General features: G+C 36.5%; 1 protein-coding gene across 3 annotated transcripts in view; it reads left to right on the plus strand.

The window, feature by feature from the left end:
• The window catches only part of ttc28 (tetratricopeptide repeat domain 28), a 301508-nt gene extending 282829 nt beyond the window's left edge, over window positions 1-18679 (plus strand). For 2 of the 3 annotated variants that reach the window (XM_084105072.1, XM_084105074.1), the window contains 12 exons: window positions 531-671; window positions 6279-6423; window positions 7496-7675; window positions 9296-9807; window positions 11112-11359; window positions 11821-11945; window positions 12756-12987; window positions 13861-13937; window positions 14083-14106; window positions 14218-14347; window positions 14711-14818; window positions 16380-18679. In XM_084105072.1, the coding sequence (XP_083961198.1) occupies window positions 531-671; window positions 6279-6423; window positions 7496-7675; window positions 9296-9807; window positions 11112-11359; window positions 11821-11945; window positions 12756-12987; window positions 13861-13937; window positions 14083-14106; window positions 14218-14347; window positions 14711-14818; window positions 16380-17971 (3514 nt within the window). In that variant the 3' untranslated portion in view covers window positions 17972-18679. The remainder of the gene's footprint in view (window positions 1-530; window positions 672-6278; window positions 6424-7495; window positions 7676-9295; window positions 9808-11111; window positions 11360-11820; window positions 11946-12755; window positions 12988-13860; window positions 13938-14082; window positions 14107-14217; window positions 14348-14710; window positions 14819-16379) is intronic. The other variant, XM_084105073.1, reaches the window with a different exon arrangement.
• Window positions 18680-20974: the final 2295 nt, after the last annotated feature.

Here is a 20974-nt window from a genome sequence, read left to right on the forward strand (position 1 = left end):
CAAGTTTATTGTTCTTAAAAATTTAAGGCAGCAACGTTATTTTTTACAGTGTAACTGACTAGTTTGGTGCGATTTTTCTGCAGAATTATGGGTAATGTAATTTTTCACCAGGTATTCCACTGTTTAACACAAGTATTTAAAAAATGAGTTGAAAGAAAAAGCATACATCATCGATTAAGAACCTTGCGTACATTAGGTCTGTTTTTAATGCTTTGCAAGTTATCATAAAAAATTAGTAATTCAACAATACAAATTAAAAGGAAATGAATGGGATTTTTACTTTTGGAACTCTATTGTAACGTTGATGACCTGTCAATTCCATGATTGGCCAATCAGAATCAAGTATTCCATTGTTGTTGAATAAAGAACTATACTTGCCTGAATTAATGTTTATTGTTCTGATTGTTAGTTTTACTACATTCAATTATTTATTGCTCTTTTTTCTTTTCAAAAAAGCAATAAGCCAAGTTCCTTTGCAGTGATTGTACCATGTTTTGTGTGTAAATGACGTTGTGTTGTGTGTGTTTCAGAGCGTGTTCCAGCAGCGAGACTGAGAGCGAAGCTGGAGACCTTCTGGACCAGCAGTTTGAAGAACTCAATAATAAACTCAACTCAGTGACCGACCCGACCGGCTTCCTGAGGATGGTCTCCAGAAACAACCTCTTCAACAGGTCAGACACACAACAATCCTCACATGAAGTGGCTCAGAAAACCTTTGAACGCTTTTAAGAGCTTTCTGAGAGTATTTCAAGATGTTCTTTTTAGTATAATGAAAGTGAAGGAGGTCAAAATGACAAATAAACACCATTAAAGTTTCATGAAACTGGTTCAAATTGCTTGTTGTATGATAGAAGTTATCTGAAGTTAAATGATAGATTTTTTTTTTTTTTAAGCAAGAGACCCAAATTTAACTGTTCTATTCACTGAAAATCTACTTGAATCTAGTGAATCAGGTATTAATGATTTGGATCTCTTTGATGAATCGTTTGATCCAGGTCACATGATCACAGTGTTCACTGGTCTGGTTACTGGAAGTAAAGATTATCAGCAAATAACAAGTTAAATTTTGGTCAGATTGCTTTAGAAGAGTTGATCTGGAGCATGTGAGTTGTATGGTGTTATTGTTTTGTTTCTGGGAGTATTTTTCAAGACCTTAATGAAGGTAAATTGTGCAGAGATGAGTCATGATATTGATTAGCTTTCCAGTAAAACGTCTTAAAGGGGTCATGAACTGCATTATTTTATTGTTTTATAATGTTTCCTGGGGTGCGCTTATAATGTTAGTATGATTTTTACATCAAAAATGGTCATACTTGACAAATAAAAGGCATTTTTCCTACCCTGATTTTAGCCTCTGATTTGAACGCTCTGTTTGAAGGGGCGTGTCTGCTGTGAGACTTCAGTGTAAACATCCACTGCTGTGATTGGCTGACATCTTTGCATATGAAATAGCTAAGTATGACATGTGGAACTCTCTCGAAAGCACGTTTTTACTATTACAGCTCTCGTAAAAGTGTTGATTATAGCATTATATTTAGATCGTGGCTTGAAAGGTTGCAGTGATGATCAACAGACATGTTGGGCGCATGAATGCAGTGATCTCATCACTGCAACTTGATTTCTGCACAATAACGAATGCTTTCATCATAACAGTGCAAACACAATGTAAATAAGAGATTCGTTGATTATAACGTGAGTTTTGGCGAGAGTCGCTGATAAACTCGCCCTGTTTGATTGACAGCTCCAGCAATTGTAAAGGGAGCGTTCTTTGAATGCTTAATATATATAATTTAATCACAGTTTAAATAACAGATTATTTTCATCCTGACCGTTTCATCACTGTTTTGATTTACTGCCTCATAGACAAAGAACATCTGACTGTACATGAATCATTACATAAATCACTGGTCACAGATCAGGCATTATAATTAACACGGTCATGTTGTGGCATTACTGTCGAGTCCATATTGTAAAAGTCTGTTTGGAAAGCCTGCGCCGAAATTGCAACTGATTTACCAAATAATCCACAGTGAAATGTACTGAATACAAATAAATAATGCTCAACTGAGACATTCACATTGTTGAAAATAAATAACCACATTCCTAGCATTAGGATCCTTTGGAAGGTAATGCTATTTTTAGCATGGTTACAGTAAAACAAGAAAGTTTTCAGTTTTGAAACTTACAGGATATTCTTATAGTATGAGGACCTCTTCAATGTCAAAAGCTCAAGTAAAATTTGATTTCTCAGTTCATCACCCCTTAAATGTCTTTAAAAATCAAATGATATACTTAATATATTCTGGAATCGAATACTTGAGGCATTTATTTGCTGTGATTGAGTGTTTACTTGTCTTTAATAATGCTTGGCATTTATATTAGTTAGGCTAGTTGTTTTTGCTAAACCACAGGCTAAAGTTACTTGTGTTTGTGTTCTTTAGAATGTTGGTATTCAGGTACAATGAAATGTTTTGCAATAAGACTGATATCTAGTTTTGTTTTTGTTTTTTACCTTATTGGAATCAAAATTAGGAATTGATAAGAATCGGAATCGTTAAAATTCGTTAAAATTCAAACGAGACCCAACCCTACTTGTGTACGATCATAAGACTTTGTTTTAATGATTTGTGCCTTATTGATTTTCTCATTTGCAAACAAGAAATGATATAAACAAGAAATGATATAAACAATCATGTACGTGTCATATACATAAAACAACACAGTTAACCAATAAATGGTAACAATATAAATAATAAGTAAATAAATAAATAAATAGAACACCATCATAACACTTTTAAAACTTGTCATCTAATTATTGAAATTTTTTATAACAAATAGGTTTCCTGTTCTAGGTCTGGCATATGTTTATATTTAACCAAAATAACCATTTGATATTAATCTACAAGAAGAGAAACCACTCAAATATTATTGAAAAAAGCCCAATCAAACACCAAATCATTAAGCAATTAGTAAACATTTTTGCTCATAATGGATCTAAACTCTGCTGGAGGAGGAGAACGACTCTGACGGGTGATAATTAAGGAGCCAGTACGAATGATAGTTCAGCATTCAGTCGAGTCCTGATTCATTACGAGAGAACGAAAGCTGGTTATTAGCAGTGAAAGAGGGGGAGGAGGACGACAGCGACGACAGGAACAGCGAGGCCAGGAGGAGAGGTTGTTAAAGACGGGGTCGGAGCGGTCATCATTAGAGCTGCGCTTCTCTCTCCATCTCTTTATATTCATTAAAACAAAGAGCACGATTCACTCCTCATCTGCCCTAATGAGCCTGAGCCTCTGTGTTAAACAAGCAAATGTTCACTCTCACACTCAAACTTTCTTAGCTCTAAAGCAAGGAGAATTTTCGAGGAGTATCCAGAACTTTTCTGTGTAGTGAAAGTGAAAGTGAATGAGGGCGATGGGCTGTCGAACTCCAAAATGACAAATAAACATCATTAAACTGGTTGTAATGGCTGTTTCAAGTCTTCTTAAGATAGATTTGCATGAGGAACAGACCCGAATGTAAGCGTTTATTCACTGAAAATAGTTTAAATACTAAAAAAAGATCCAACTCAGAAGAATAATTCATTAATGAATCATGTTTTTGAATCATCTGATCCTGGTCAAAGAATCAGTGAGAGTGATTTGTTCATTAATCTGGTATTGATTATCGGTAGTATAGATAAAATATAGATGATCAGTCTGATTTCTTGATTAGAGATGGAATATAGTGCATTTATATACCATTATAGTATTTATTAATATTAGCTTTTATTTTTATAATTTCATTTTGATTTTTGGTGTAAGTTTTAGTAATTTTGTTATTTTATTATTATTATTTGTTCATATTTATTTCAGTCAGTTTTTCTTTGAATGTTTATTTTATTTAAGTTTTTAATAGTTTTAGTTATTTAAGTACTTCATATTAAACACAAAAAACTTGACAAACTTAATGAAATTAAGGTAAAGTACCTTTATAAAAAAATAAAATAAAAATCTTTAAATGAAATAAGATTAAATAAAATAAAATAAATATTCATTGAAAAACCTAAAATGAAAAAAAAAAAGAAAAAAAAAATATATATATATATATTATTTCAGCTTTATTTCAGTTAAAGAAAAGTATTTTTAATAGCTTTATTTTCAGTTAACAATAACAACACTGGATTATTTTTATGGTGTATTTGTGTTCTTTTTTTGAAGAAAGTAAGTCACACAAGATGAGTAAATAACAGCAGAATTGAATTTTTTTTATAATTTTGCATATAATAATGCACGCTTCTCTCGTCGGCCTGCGGTTTGATTGGCGCTGATGCTCATGAAACATTGACGAGCCTCACGGGGGAAACGAGGGAAACGGGGTGTGTTTGATCACCCAATTAACCTCTGAGTGGATCCAGAGTTTGGGAGAACGAGCCACCGGTGTGTGTATGTGTGTGTGTGTGCCGGAAGGTTTGTTATCTCTTTGAAGGTGTGTAATGATAGACCTCCGTGACAGAAAGTGGGAAGGAAGTTACCATAGTGATGGCGAGTAGACCTGGAGTGTGTGCCGTCGTTACACACACACTAATTCTTTAACAACGAGGTGTTTTGATGTCATCCGTAAGGTGATGTGTGGCTTCTGTCTTTATTTAAAGAGATCCAGAGGGATGTGTTACTGTAGATTAAAGCTATGAACCACTCGAGGCTGTGTGTGTGTGTGTGTCTGTGTGTGTGTGTGTGTCTGTGTGTGTGTGTGTGTGTGTGTGTGTGTGTGTGTGTGTGTGTGTGTGTGTGTGTGTGTGTGTGTGTGTGTGTGTGTGTGTGTGTTACAGGATTCATAAAGCTGAATGTGGTCAAATCAGAAATATGGCATCTATAACTGATAAAAGACAATAATGATCAATAAATTATTACATTTAATAAAAAATAAGAATGACAATTCCTCTGCCAAGAATATATTATTATTATTATTAGTAGTAGTAGTATACAGTATAACGCTATTATATAATATATGTATATGACAGTCTTAATTATTCTTAATTTTTCTAATAATTATTATTGTTATATTTGCCATTAGTATACAATATAATATTATTGATTATTTTAATTATTGTTTATTGCTGTTATTAATATTATGTTATAATATTTAATAATTTAATATCATATTTTATAATATAATTTGTCATTAACATACACTATAACTATTAATTGTTGTAGTTATTTTATTACTATTATTTGTCGATATTATACAATATAACACTATTCATTATTCTTAATTATTGTAATAATAAATATTATTATTTGTCATTAGTATACAATTTAACATTAAGTATTCTTAATTATTATCATTATTGTTTCATTATTATTATTTGTTTATAATAATAATTATTATTATTTGTCGTTAGTGTACAGTATAACACTATTATTATTTATACTATTATGTATATAACACTTAATTATTCTTAATTGTTCTGATAATAATAATAATATTTACATAGTAATATAATATTAGTAATAGTATTAGTAATGTATAGTAATATACAATATAACATTATTGATTGTTCTCAATTATTCTAATTATTATTTAAATGTTTTATGCATAACACTGTTAGTTGTTGTTATTATTAATATTATTATAATAAATATTATTTGTTGTCATTATTGTCAATATAATGCTATTAATTATTCTAATAATTATTATTATAATATCTGTCATAAGTATACAATATAATATTTTTTAAATTATTATTTATTTTATTATTATTATTATTATTTACCATTAGTATGAATAATGACTCTTTTAATTATTCTTAAGTATTTTAATAATTTGTATTATTTGTCATAAGGATTCAATATAACATTATTATTATTGTTATTATTATTATCTGTACAGCTGTAATTCTATCTTTCTTCTAAGAGGTTCACAGTGATGTTTACAATAAAACTGCTCTTTTTATTTAATTGTATTTTTAGTTCAGTCTTGACCCATGATGTCCTGCTTTCAGGAACATGACCGTAAACACATGAGCTGTATTTTAGGTGTACAGTGCCATCTAGTGTGCAGTATGCTAATTACCAGTATTTCCAGGTTGACGGCTGAACTGGGAGCAATATCAACCATTACATTTAAGTTAACATCACATTCTTGACTCATTATTCCATCAGATTTTTTTTTTTTTTTTTTTTTTTTTTACACAAAACTGAATTAAAGCTGCGAAATGAAGTCTGAGTTGTAACTAGACAGCAGATTTGCTGCAGTTTTAAAGGTGACGAGTGTGTTTTGTTGTGTGTTTTCAGGAGTTGTCAGAGTATGACGAGTCTCTTCAGTAACACCGTGTCTCCGGTGAAGGAAGGCTCCTCGTCTCTGCCCCGGCGCGCCAGTGCGCTCAGCAAACCCCCGTTACGAGCCCTCTACGACCTGCTCATCGCCCCGATGGAGGGGGTAAGACGGCCTCACTCCTCCAATCTGCAACAAATAACAAGTTATTAGTAGTGATCAATGTTAGGGAAGGTTCCTTTTAAAAGCAATGCGTTACAATATTCCATTTCTTCTTAAAGTCCTTCTTTAGTCAATCATTTTATTCCCTTAAAACTCATCTTTGATCACCAAAATTACATATTTAAAAGTTTTTTCCTTGATTTTTTTTTTTTAAAAAGCTTGAATGTAACTCGACACCCTTGCCTCATTTGGTATGCACAGTTCTATGAATATGCAAATGAGCCCCGCCTCCACTCACTCACTCAGCTCAGAGATCCACTGGTTGACGATCACACGTTGATCTGATTGGTTACAAGGCAGTTTGTGACGTCAGAAACACCAGCGATTTCAAAGCGTGTTTTTGAGACTGTCTTTGGTTCACTGCAGTTTTAAGGAGAAAATACTCAGCAATGGTGTCGACTTATGAATTTACACATGGTTTGTCTTAAAGCACATTAAAAATACCACATAGACACATAAACAACATTAAAAGCTGGATTTTCACCACAGGGGGACTTGAAAAAAGTAGCTAATTACGTTACTTTTGTGTAAAGGAATGCGTTATGTTACTCTCCCAGGCCTTGCGGATGTTTTTAATCAGAAGTTCTCTTTTGCAAGTGTTTAATGCATCAACATAGCATATTTAACACACATATTTAGAATATTATTATATCCTGAGCACTTTGAATATTTCCTGACCTCTAGAACGATGTATGCCAAACAAAAGATCTCTAACATTATAGGTTATATTACCTACTGTACAACTTTTTATTGACTTTTTGTACAGTAATCTGATTATGTAATGCTTGTTACTTGTAATGCGTTACCCCCTGGTGATAATAATCACAATTAATAAGTTCTCCACCAAGGGATATAGTTCATTAACTGTTTTAATGAATCGTTGCAACTTGATGCATTGATTAAATGTTTAAATTAATGCCTGGTGGTTATTTTAATTAAAATGTGGCTCATCCAATCTGATTTTGGAGCCATGAATGATAGTTTGCTGATTTCTGGTGGTTGTTTTCCCCGGCAGGGTCTGATGCACTCCAGCGGGCCCGTCGGCAGACACCGGCAGCTGGTTCTGGTTCTGGAGGGCGAGCTGTACCTCATCCCGTTCGCTCTTCTGAAGGGAAGCTCGTCTAACGAGTATCTGTACGAGCGCTTCAGTCTCATCGCTGTGCCGTCCATCGGCAGTCTGGGGACCACAGCTAAAGTTAGCACACTTCTGACACACACACACACACCTGTGTTATTTCACTAGAGCTCATCTACAGCTGTTTTTTTATATTTTTAATTAGCTTTTATTTTTATATTTTCATCTTTAATTTATATTTCAGTCAGTACTTTTGTTATGTGCTTTTGTCATTTTTTAGACAATAGATAGATAGATAGATAGATAGATAGATAGATAGATAGATAGACAATTGATGATAGATAGATAGATAGATAGATAGATAGATAGATAGATAGATAGATAATTGATGATAGATAGATAGATAGATAGACAATTGATGATAGATAGATAGATAGATAGATAGATAGATAGACAATTTATGATAGATAGATAGATAGATAGATAGACAATTGATGATAGATAGATAGATAGATAGATAGATAGATAGATAGATAGATAGATAGATAGATAGACAATTGATGATAGATAGATAGATAGATAGATAGATAGATAGATAGATAGATAGATAGATAGATAGATAGATAGATAAATAGATAGATAGATAGATAGATAGATAGATAGATAGATAGATAGATAGATAGACAATTGATGATAGATAGATAGATAGATAGATAGATAGATAGATAGATAGATAGATAGACAATTGATGATAGATAGATAGATAGATAGATAGATAGATAGATAGACAATTGATGATAGATAGATAGATAGATAGATAGATAGATAGATAGATAGATAGATAGATAGATAGATAGATAGATAGACAATTTATGATAGATAGATAGATAGATAGATAGATAGATAGATAGATAGATAGACAATTGATGATAGATAGATAGATAGATAGATAGATAGATAGATAGATAGATAGACAATTGATGATAGATAGATAGATAGATAGATAGATAGATAGATAGACAATTGATGATAGATAGATAGATAGATAGATAGATAGATAGATAGATAGATAATTGATGATAGATAGATAGATAGATAGATAGATAGATAGATAGACAATTTATGATAGATAGATAGATAGATAGATAGATAGATAGACAATTGATGATAGATAGATAGATAGATAGATAGATAGATAGATAGATAGATAGATAGATAGATAGATAGATAGATAGATAGATTGTTTGATTGATTCGTTGTTTGGTATGACGTAAGAGGGAATGTCAAAAACACCCTTTACCATGGTAAAATCAATGTTGTTTACAGCTTTGAGTGCCTTCATGCTTTTATAAATCAGCAAGAGCAACATGTCATACATTAAAGCTGGCATGAAGCGGAAGTAGAGATTGTCATTTCTTCTCTATTGTGACGTATATCCGAGTGAAACGCTTCTGGAACAAGAACAAATGTGGGCGGGGCTTGATTGCGTCTGTGGGGAATTGATTGGATGGTTGTGGTTTGCCATTGGTGGATCTCGTGTGAGTGACAGGTTGCCCCGCCCTCATCATCAGAGAAGAGAAGAGATGCTGCAAGAGGGAGGGGAAGATATTTTGATTAAAGAATTTCAACAAATAATATGCACAGATAAATCATTTATATTAAATACAATAAAAACATTTTTGACTTTAATATTCAGTAAATCCAGGCTGTTTTTGATCAGTAAGTCGTCATGTTCCTCAGGTTCACCCTCGGCGGACGGGTCCTGTCCTGTGTAATGGAGGAAGCTCGATGGCTGCGGTGGTGGGGAACCCTCGCCTGCCCCCGTCAGTGATGGACCGCTGGCTGTGGGGTCCGATGCCCAGCGCCGAGGAGGAGGCGCACATGGTGGCCGATCAGCTGGGCTGCCAACCGCTGGCCGGTCCCGCCGCCACCAAGGAGCGGGTCATGAGCGCCCTCACCCAGGCCGAGTGCGCACACTTCGCCACACACATCTCCTGGAAGCTGGCGGCCCTGGTCCTCACACCCTGCCAGGACTCAAACTCTGGACCGTCAGCATCGGGGGCTTCTGGAGGAGGAGCGGGAGCTGGAGAGAGCGCAGTGAAGTCGAACTACACCATCCCGGAGAGTCTGCGTGTGCCAGACGACGCCAGCGATGCCGAAAGCATCTGTGACAGCCCTCCGCTGCAGGAGTTCCTGCTCACCGCCGCCGATATCCTCGATCTCAGGCTGCCCACTAAACTAGTGGTGCTCGGGTCAGTAGACGCTTATACACTGCTGAGACACGTCATGTGGCTTTCAATGGGGTTCTGTCTAGGGATGCACGATATATCGGTAACGGTCCGATATATTAAAGCCGATAAATAATGGATTATTTCCTTCAGCTGAGACTCTTCAACATGGTGGTTTTGAGTTGTTTGAAATATGATTGGAATCACTTCAAAAAGGAAAATACAGTTCAGTGCAACATGTGCAGCGCAAGTCTGTCATATCGGCTACATAAAATTATAATGAGAACATCATAATTGTGCGTTTGGGACATGGCTTTTAATGGTGAGACTTTTGTTTTTGTAATCAGGCTCTCAAATATTAAATAAAAATTTGGATTTAGATTTATCGGCTAATATATCGGTTATCGGCTTTCAAATATAAAGAATTATCGGTTATCGGTATCGGCCAAAATTTTCATATCGGTGCATCCCTAGTTCTATATATATATATATAGTTTATGGATAGAGTTTGTGGATAGAACTAGGGATGCACCGTTATGAAATTTTTGAAATATATATATATACCGTATTTTCTGGACTATAAGTCGCTCCGGAGTATAAGTCGCATCAGTCAAAAAATGCGTCATGAAGAGGAAAAAAACATATATAAGTCGCACTGGACTATAAGTCGCATTTATTTAGAAATTTATTTCACAAAATCCAAGACCAAGAACAGACATTTAATCTGGAAAGGCAAGTTATTCAACTACACAGTAGCACACAGAACAACAGGCTGAGTATGTGTCCGGTGTGTTAACACAACACACTAACAGTTATTCAGCTACACAATAGCATAAAGAACATATACCTGGGAGGCTGAATAGGCTAAATTAACATAAGCCAGTGAGTCCAACAAGCAAGTTACCAGTAAACAAGTTCACAAGCTCCCGTGATCTCATTCCACATCACTGAATCCATTGAATTTTCTTCATCCTTGGTGTCGCTTCTGAACAACTCCGCCATAGAGCGCCCTCTCGCGGCTGTAGACGGTAATGTTTTCATCTCAGTCTGAATTAATTTTGATATATAAGTCGCACCTGACTATAAGTCGCAGGACCAGCCAAACTATGAAAAAAAGTGCGACTTACAGTCCGGAAAATACGGTATATATATATATATATATATGTGTATGTGTGTGTGTGTGTGTGAATATACTATACTATACAATATATATATATATATATAAAAACACGCTTCAACTGCTGCCACATCACAGCAGTTTCACAGTGTATTTAAGATAATAGCAGTGAATTATTCCCTCATGATGCGTGTTCATTGCCCTCGCGCAGCTCGTACCAGGAGTCGGACAGTAAAGTGACGGCCGACGGGGTGGTGGGACTGACGCGAGCGTTCCTGGCCGCTGGAGCTCAGTGTGTGCTGGTGTCTCTGTGGCCGGTTCCCGTCGCAGCCTCCAAGATGTTCATCCACTCGTTCTACAGCGCTCTCCTCAACGGCACCAAAGCCAGCGCTGCCCTCGCAGACGCCATGAAGACCGTGCAGAGCAGCAAACAGTTCTCACACCCCTCCAACTGGGCCGGTACGTTCCCAGTGCCAAGTTATTAAGGTTTCTTTGCCTCAATGTCTGCCCAAACTTGAGTAAACGCTTCACTCAACTTCACAGGGTAACTCAAAACATCTGATTCTTCATCACTGAAGCAATTTATGGAAAATCTTTCAGCAACAACTTGATCTATTTGTGCTTGATTTCAATGATTAATTCAGATGGTTAGCTTAATAACCTATACAGAGAAAATATATAAATATGAGTCACTTCACACAGCATTGAGATCAGTGTGCATTGTGCACAGTATACAAATGTCCTGTATGCATTAAACATACGACATTTGCAAAAATCACTTGCAAATCATACTGTGGTGAATCTGTGTGGTGTGGACTGAAACTCTACAGGCACAGTGATGTTGTGTAGCACACTACTGCTGTTTTTAGGCAGTGTTGAGTATATGCTGCACGGTTTAAGGTTTGTTTGCTCGTCCGCAGGCTTTATGCTGATTGGCTGTGACGTGAAACTGAACAGCCCGTCATCTCTGATTGGTCAGGCTCTGGCTGAGATCCTGCAGTATCCGGACAAAGCCAGAGATGCCCTGAGGGTTCTGCTTCACCTGGTGAGAAACAGACACCATCTTTACCACAACACACACTTATTAAGAATAAATATACAGTATATACTATATTTATATCCCATCTATCTATCTATCTATCTATCTATCTATCTATCTATCTATCTATCTATCTGTCTATCTGTGTGTTATTTATTATTTCAATTATTTATTTTGATCAATGTGAATTAAGTGTTAAATGCAAGAATTATATCCATTAAGTAGTATATAATTGTGTGTAGTTAAATATATTTTCTATATTATTTGTATATATTTCAGTTGTTTTTAATTACTATTATTTTAATTATTGTAACTGAAATATATAGTACATTTTATGTGCTTTTAATAATTGACAGCTCGATTGATAATTGCTCGATTGACAGCACTAGTTTATATATATATATATATATATATATATATATATATATATATATATATATATATATATATATATATATATATATATTTATTTATTTATTTATTTATATATTTATAAATATATTTTTTTTATATATTTATATATAAAAGTCTTAGGCACGCTAGTATTTTCACCCCAAAGAAATGGTTTTAAGTCAGTTATTTATATCTTTTGCTGTAGTGTTTCAGTTGGAAATATCAGTTTACATTAATTTTTGCCATTAATTGTAATAATCCAGTTAGATTTGTGTATGTCACTACTTGTTTTTTCATAGGCTTCTTTTTCATTTTCAATGGAAAATGCCAAAATAGTAGTAATAGTAAATAATTGGATGCATCTGACCTGGTGTTGTACAGACAGCTGAACTGTGTGTGTGTGTGTGTGTGTGTCTCCCTCAGGTGGAGAAGTCTCTCCAGCGCATCCAGAACGGCCAGAGGAACTCCATGTACACGTCTCAGCAGAGCGTTGAGAATAAGGTGTGTGGCGTCCCGGGCTGGCAGGCTCTCCTGACGGCGGTGGGCTTCAGACTGGACTCGGCTGGAACGGGACTCCCCGCTGCGGTCTTCTTCCCCACCGCTGACCCGGGAGACCGACTGCAGCAGTGCAGCACCACACTACAGTCCCTGCTGGGTAACACACACTGGCCTTCTCTATAGCGCACAGCAAGTGTGTGAGGGAAAATCAGATCACACCGAACGCTCTTTGGACTGATGCATATTGCACTCACAAAAAGGGCAAAAAACAAACAAACTTCATCTTTATTTTAGGGCTGTGCAACGATGAATCACGATTAATTGCATGTTAATATATATATTATATATAAATATACTTTAAATATTTAATGTATATATACACATTTTTCTTAAATATATACATTCATATGTGTGTATTTATATATACAAAATAATTATACACCGTACACACACATATACTGCATTATGTAAACACAAACTCATCCATTAATCGCATCCAAGATAAATGTTTGTGTTTACATAATATACGTGTGTGTACTGTGTATAATTAATTTGTATATATAAATACACACACACATGCATGTATATATTTAAGAAATAAGTGCATGTATATACTGTATATATTTATATAATACATAAATATAAATATTTTATGTATAAATAACACATATTTCTTACATATATACATGCATATGTGTTTATATATACAAAATAATTATGCACAGTACACACACGTATATTATGTAAACACAAACATTTATTTTGGATGCGATTAATCGTTGCACAGCCCTACTTTGTTTCTATAGTGCTTTAGACAATACAGATTGTTTCAAGGCAGCATTACAGTGATAAATAGGAAAATATTGACCAATAATGCAGAATTAAATCCAACTTTAAAGCAGTGTCTTTATCTTTGTTTGCAATGTGCAATGTCCAAATAAGTCAGACTAGGGTTGTGTAAATGTGTAAATTCTCACTTGTTTGTGATTAGAATAGTTTGACGTGACTTCTTCGTCGTTCGTGTGCACAGGTTTGCCTCCTCCAGCTCTGCAGGCGTTGTGTAAACTGATCACGGCGTCAGAAACCGGAGAACAGCTCATCAACCGGGTGAGGCGTCACACAGATCAGACACTCTGCTTTACTGTCCCGCGCTCGTGCACGTACTGTAACTACACTGCTGTTATTGAGATGCTCGTGTTTGCTTTTTAACACTCTTCTTTCCTTCTCTTTTCCTAAACTTTTTCCACTAAAGGCTGTTAAAAATGTAGTGGGAATGGTAAGTTCTTCAATAACTAACTTTACACTAACACACTACTGATACTAATCAGATAGTGCTCTTGTATATTGGACGTCATTAGACGTGAGATTGGTGTCTGTTTTCCCGCAGCTCCATCAGGTGTTGGTGCAGCTTCAGTCTGGAGAGAAGGAGCAGGATTTCTCTCTCGCTCCCATTCAGGTGTCCATCAGTGTGCAGCTCTGGAGACTCCCCGGCTGTCACGAGTTCCTCGCCGCTCTGGGTAAGGGAAGATCCAGGACACCAGCACTAACTAACTCTCTCTCTCAAAAATCTTGGGTTTTTAGTGGTCCCCATATCTCGCTGCCATACAGAGCAATTGGTTCAATTATTGCTTTTAAGAATTTTAGCCATGCAGGTTTGAATAGGAATTTCATGTCGAATATTATTTTTAATCATGTAGAAGACCCTTATTGCTTTTGCTCTCTTTTGTTTTAATAAAGTTTTGTTTTAATAAAGTCTCTCTCTCTCTCTCTCTCTCTCTCTCTCTCTCTCTCTCTCTCTCTCTCTCTCTCTCTCCTCTCTCTCTCCTCTCTCTCTCTCTCTCCTCTCCCTCCCTCTCCCTCTCTCTCTCTCTCTCTCTCAGGGTTTGACCTGTGTGAGGTGGGTCAGGAGGAGGTGGTGTTGAAGACGGGTAAACAGGCCAACCGTCGCACCATGCACTTTGCCCTGCAGTCGCTGCTGGCGCTGTTTGGTGAGTGTCACTTCACCCTCACAGTGTTCGTTCGTCTCATCAACAAACATTTACCAATTTAATTAGTAAAGTTTGTATTAGTATTAGCATTAGATCTATCCATCCATCCATCCATGTGTGTGCATGGTGTATATGTATTACACATTCATTAATTTTTTTAAATGGGTATAAAAAAAATCTATATTTTCATCATATCTGTTCATATATCATATATCTGTTGCAATACTAATACAAATATGCTATATATTTTTAAATAATACTAGCTCATATTTTCATACATTTTTCTTTTTTCCATTTATTGATTTAATATTTTGAAATGAATTCGTTCATAACATTAATCTAATTACATAAATATTCACGACTACTCTTTTTACCACTTACAACATATCTATATCTATACATCCTTAAATGTAATCACAAATAGTTATGTATACAAAACATAAAATTATATTTCTGAGTATATATTATAATATATATATATATATATATATATATATATATTTTTTTTTTTTTTATATATATATATATATATATTTAAATTTTTTGTACTCTGAAATATAATTATATATATATATATATATACACACACACACACACAATATTGGTAAAATGTACTATTTTAATTATATAATGTATAATATTAATAATATTATATTATAATAGTCTTTCATGAGATAAAAATAATTATATAAATAATCACTATTAATATTTTTATTGCCAATAAAATTTATAAATATTTACACTCTTAAAGGAATAGTTCACGTAAAAATGAAAATTATCCCATAATTTACTCAGCCTCAAGCCATTCTAGGTGTATACAGTATGACTTTTTTCTTTCAGCCAAACACAATCGGAGTTATAATAAAAAGTATCCTGGCTCTTCCCAGCTTTATAATGGGAATGAATGGTACCTCAGGCCATATGCGAGTCTAGTTCCAGCGGAAGAGTGACCTCTGACCCCACGCATGACATAAGATGTATGATGTAGGCGTAGCGTAAGCTTATGTGATAATTGATGAACACGGAAGCGCAGAGGATAGAGCAAAACCAAACGTCGGTCACAAATTAGAAGTCTAAAACGAACAGTTTTAAAGAAAATTGTTGGAGGATTTGGATAGAAGAGAAGAAGAGCTGGGTCAGGTCAGAGGTCACTCTTCCGTCGGAACTCGACTCTCTCGTGAACATGTACGGCTGTTGCCAGAAGCCGGTGGTTATAGTTTATAAAGTTTTAAATATGGATATTTCTCTTACAAAAACACATCGCTTTAGAAAGCAGTTATTCACCCACTAGTGTCGTATGCACTTATTGGAGCTTCAAAAACTCTATTCAATGTAATTTACAAAGCTGGGAGGAGCCAGGATATGATTTAATATAACTCTGATTGTGTCTGGCTGAAAGAAGAACGTCACGTACACCTAGGATGGCTTGAGGGTGAGTGAATCATGGGATCATTTTTGGGTTAATTGGATAATTCCATTAAAAATACAGATATCAAATGTCATGTTCCAACATCTGACTTCTTAATAACTCTTACTTTAAATGCTTTAATGTTTCCTTCAGACTCTACCGAGCTTCCGAAGCGTCTGAGTCTGGACAGTTCCTCATCTCTGGAGTCGCTGGCCTCGGCACAGTCCGTGTCCCACCAGCTGCCCATGGGATACCCCAACCCTCCCTTCTCCCCTCCGTGCCCCGACAGCCTGGCATCAGACGCCATCTCCGTCTACAGCCTGAGCTCCATCGCCTCCTCCATGAGCTTTCTGTCCCGTCCCGAGGGAGCGTCCGAGTTTATCAGCCAGCGCTCGCGACAGCAGGAACTAGAGCGGCATCGGGGCGGAGCTGGGATTTTCGCGTCCCACAGGCACACGGCAGTGCCACGCAGTCGCTCGTCCCCTCATGGAGCCGTAGGAGGACATGAAGACGAGGAGTATGAGGGGTACAGTATAATCAGCAGTGAGCCGTTGGGAAGCCAATGTGATACGCTTCCTCGTCCCGCGAACCACAGGAACCATCGGGGCGCGGCGCGAGGCGGAGCCGGCAGGGGTTACGCGGTATCCGTGTCCTCCAGGGGAAGCGTAAGCACCCCGACATCCCCTGTTAAAACCACCCTTGTTCCCAGTCCCAACTCCCCGTTCCAGAAGGTCGGGAAGGTGAGCAGCTCCGACACGGGCGAGTCCGATCAGTCGAGCACGGAGACGGACAGCACTGTGAAATCCCAAGAGGAGCGTACGTCCGGAGCGCCGTTGGATCCGCAGGAACTCGCACAGAAGATCCTTGAAGAGACGCAAAGCCACATGCGGGCCGTCGAGACTTTGCAGAGAAGCGTCCCGCTGGGTGACGGGATGAGCAGCGGAGGTCCTCCGACTCCAACCGGAGGCTCTGCTTTCCGTTCCTCGGAGACGAGCGCGTTCAGTCGGCCTAGTAGCAGAGCTAGCATCAAGGCTCAATCGTCTCCGCTCGCGACCCGCCCCAAACCGCCTTCCCGTACCTCCTCCCTTCAGAAGATCAGCTCGGGATACAACAGCCCTGCCACTTCCGAAACGTCCCTGAAGGAAGGCAGTCAACCGTCGCCTACTTCCGAGAGTCACGCGCAGTTTAAACTCAAGTATCCCAGCTCGCCGTATAGCGGACACATCTCTCGCTCGCCCAGTAATGTCTCGCCCAGCTCGGGACACCAGTCGCCCGCCGGGAGCGCTCCCTCTCCGGCGCTGTCCTACTCCTCGACGGGTTCGACTCGCTCCAGTCCGGCGGACGCCCCGGATATCGACCGACTCAAACTCGCTGCCATTGACGAGAAAGTCCAAGCGATCCACAATCTCAAGACCTTCTGGGCCAACGCGACCCAACAGCAGCACTCGGGACCGATGCGGGTGCTCCGCGGCGGGAAACTGAGCACCGCTAAACGAGACGTCCTGGGTCTTTTAAACCTCTCGCCTCGGCATGGAGTGACGGGTCAGGATTCGTCCGGTCAGGATGTGGCGCTCGATCACAGAAATCCACCAAACGGTCACCGCAAAATCGACCCGAAGAGAGTCGCGCCTTCTCCGACGGCTTCCACCGGTTCCAGTCCCGGTTCGCATTCGATCCGACTGCCTACGGGGAACGGGTACAAGTTCCTCTCGCCGGGACGGTTCTTCCCTTCGTCTAAATGTTGAGATTCTCTTGATAAAGGAGTATTTGGAGTATTTATAACTCTTGAAAACAGTGAAAAGGACAGTCTGGGTTAGGAAGTGCACATTCCACGAAGCCTCAAACTGCCTACTGTTTTATTTCCCGTGCAGAGAGCATATAATCCTTATGCTTCCACCGACACTGTAAAGGACCGTTTATATATGCAGACTGATCTTAGACCTGCGCAAGGCATGTCAGATAAAAAAAAAAAAAAGAGATTATACCAAAATGGTATTTCAACAAAAAGACAAAAAGGCTCGCTGTTTGTGTTAGTGAATATGATGCGGCTTTGACTGGTTTATTTCTTTTTTTTTCTTTTTTCTTTTTTATATAATTATTGTTATTGTTATTATTATTATTATTATTATTATGGATGGTAATTGTTATTACAGTTATTTGTTTTGTAAATTAAAATCAACGTTTTGCAATCAGTATTATACGTTTTTATATTGTTAAAGAAGCAAATCATGCACAAAAAAAGTTGAAAAAAACATTTTCATATTTTTATTGAGATGGTGACGATGCACCTGACCTGACTTCTGTGTGAATTGAGTGTCAGTATTACAGCATGGGTTCTCTTGCTCTCCAGTGATTCAATGTCTTTTTAACAGAGATTTTGCATATGTGGACTCTCATCCAGACATATCCCAGTCATTTCTCAGCAAAATGGTCTCAATAAAAAGTTTAATTTACCCTTGTGGTGGTCTGCTATTAATTTCTTTTATATTTCGCCTGCATTATATCTTCATAAATAAAACAAGAAAATTGTTCTGTTATATTCTTTGCATAAAGAAAATTAGGCCTATTTTTAAAACATTTATTTTGCATTGCTTGACAATTGGCATTCTCGTTACACATATTTAAAGTCCCCCTGTGGTTAAAATCAAGCTTTTAATGTTGTTTATGTGTCTATGTGATGTTTTTAATGTGCTTTAAGACAAACCATGTGTAAATTCATAAGTCGACACCATTGCTGAGTATTTTCTCCTTAAAACTGCAGTGAACCAAAGACAGTCTCAAAAACACGCTTTGAAATCGCTGGTGTTTCTGACGTCACAAACTACCTTGTAACCAATCAGATCAACGTGTGATCGTCAACGAGTGGATCTCTGAGCTGAGTGAGTGAGTGGAGGCGGGGCTCATTTGCATATTCATAGAACCACGCATACTAAATGAGGCGAGGGTGTCGAGTTACATTCAAGCTTTTTTAAGGCATTCAAGGAAATAACGTTTAAATATGTCATTTTGGTGATCGAAGATGAGTTTTAAGGGATAAAATGATTGACTACAGGGGGACTTTAATTCAAATTAGCATAAATTCAGTACAAATACTTCTGTTACTAATAAATAGTTACAATAATTTAACTTTTTTTTTTTTTGGAGTTAAATCGGAGCTGAATGTTTTGCTGCTATTTGACAGTTTTGAGTTTTATGCATTAACTTCTCATACATATAATTCAGAACATGACTTTGCCTTAATATGGTGTGATCATGCTGATGATATAATAAGGCAATACGTTTGGGTTCAAAGTAATACAATGCAATATCATCTAGGGTTTTTTTATTTTTTTTTATTACTTTTTGATGCCCCGAGCCTAAAAAATATCAGGGACCCCCTAAAGGCAGCTATATATTTTCAAGTGTAAAAAAAATACACTTTTATACTGTGAAAAACAAAAATATTACGTGTAAAATATGGAGAAAAATTGTTTTCTATTGTGTCATCTTTTTTCTTAAAAAGGAAAAAAAGTCAGCACGCCAAGGCTTCAAAAATGTGAAAAATGTAATGGTAGACTCACACACAGGTGGCAACGTGCCGACTTTCCCCCCCCTTTTTATTAATTTCCTTGTTGAACACCCAATTTGAGACACATTATTGCTTTGCTTTGGATGTGCGTGCTTTGGATCTGATTTTACTGTCATCTTTTTTCTACCCATCATCAAGATGTATAAACCAGCAGAGAAACATAAAATGTTGACTGAAATATTATTTTTAATTTTTTTTTATTATTAAAAATTTCTTTAGAAAGAAGAAAAAGTAATAATGTGAAACTCTGTTGATTGTAACATTTGTTTTATTATTAATGTTTTTTATTTTAAAAAGGAAAAAAAAATTCTGCCATTCTGCAGAATTATTTTTTTTCTAAACTTTTTTAAAACTTCAAATAAAAGAAAAGGGTTACACTTTATTTTAAGGTGTCATTGTTACAGTGTAATTATATATTTAAGTACTGAGTAATATTAAGCAACTACATGTACTTACTATAGGGTTATAGGATTAGGATTTGGGTTAGTTGCATGTAATTATGCATAATTTACTGTTATTACTATGGTAAGTACATGTAACATATGTAACAAGGACACTGTAAAATAAAGTGTTACCAAGAAAAGAAGCATATCAAATCTACACAAAAATAAATAAATAAAAATTGGATGTGCTATGACAATATCGCTGTATTTTTTGGAGTTAGGCCTATTCCTTGTTTTTCTTTCAGTACCATGGTATACCACCAGTCAAACGTTTGGACACACTTACAGTGGCTGAATATATATATATTTTTTATGGTTATGATTGTGAAACATTTTGATCTAGAGACTTCTAAATCTAACAGCATTAGATTATCATCCCTGTAGCTCAAACAATAGAGGATAGTGTTAGCAATGGGTTTGATTCACAGGGAATGCATGAACTGATGAAATGTGTTGAATGCATAAATGTAAATAAACTAATCATATGGAGTGGATAGTGAAGGAAAAGCATTATCAAGTGTCCAGCATGCATGTGAACTTCTTCAGTAGTGATTCAAAGCATCCCAAGGGTATATGAGAACGAGAAGTTGAGAACATAACAGATTAATATGGAAGCTTGTTTCCGCCACAGAATAAAACATTTTAAAAGATAATTGCGACTTTTTATCTCACAATTGCGAGTTTACATTTACATTTACATCAGAATTGCGAGATAAATTCAGAATTGCGTGAAATAA

Source organism: Abramis brama (genome assembly GCF_963993115.1).
Source record: "Abramis brama genome assembly, chromosome: 25".
NCBI lineage: Eukaryota > Metazoa > Chordata > Actinopteri > Cypriniformes > Leuciscidae > Abramis > Abramis brama.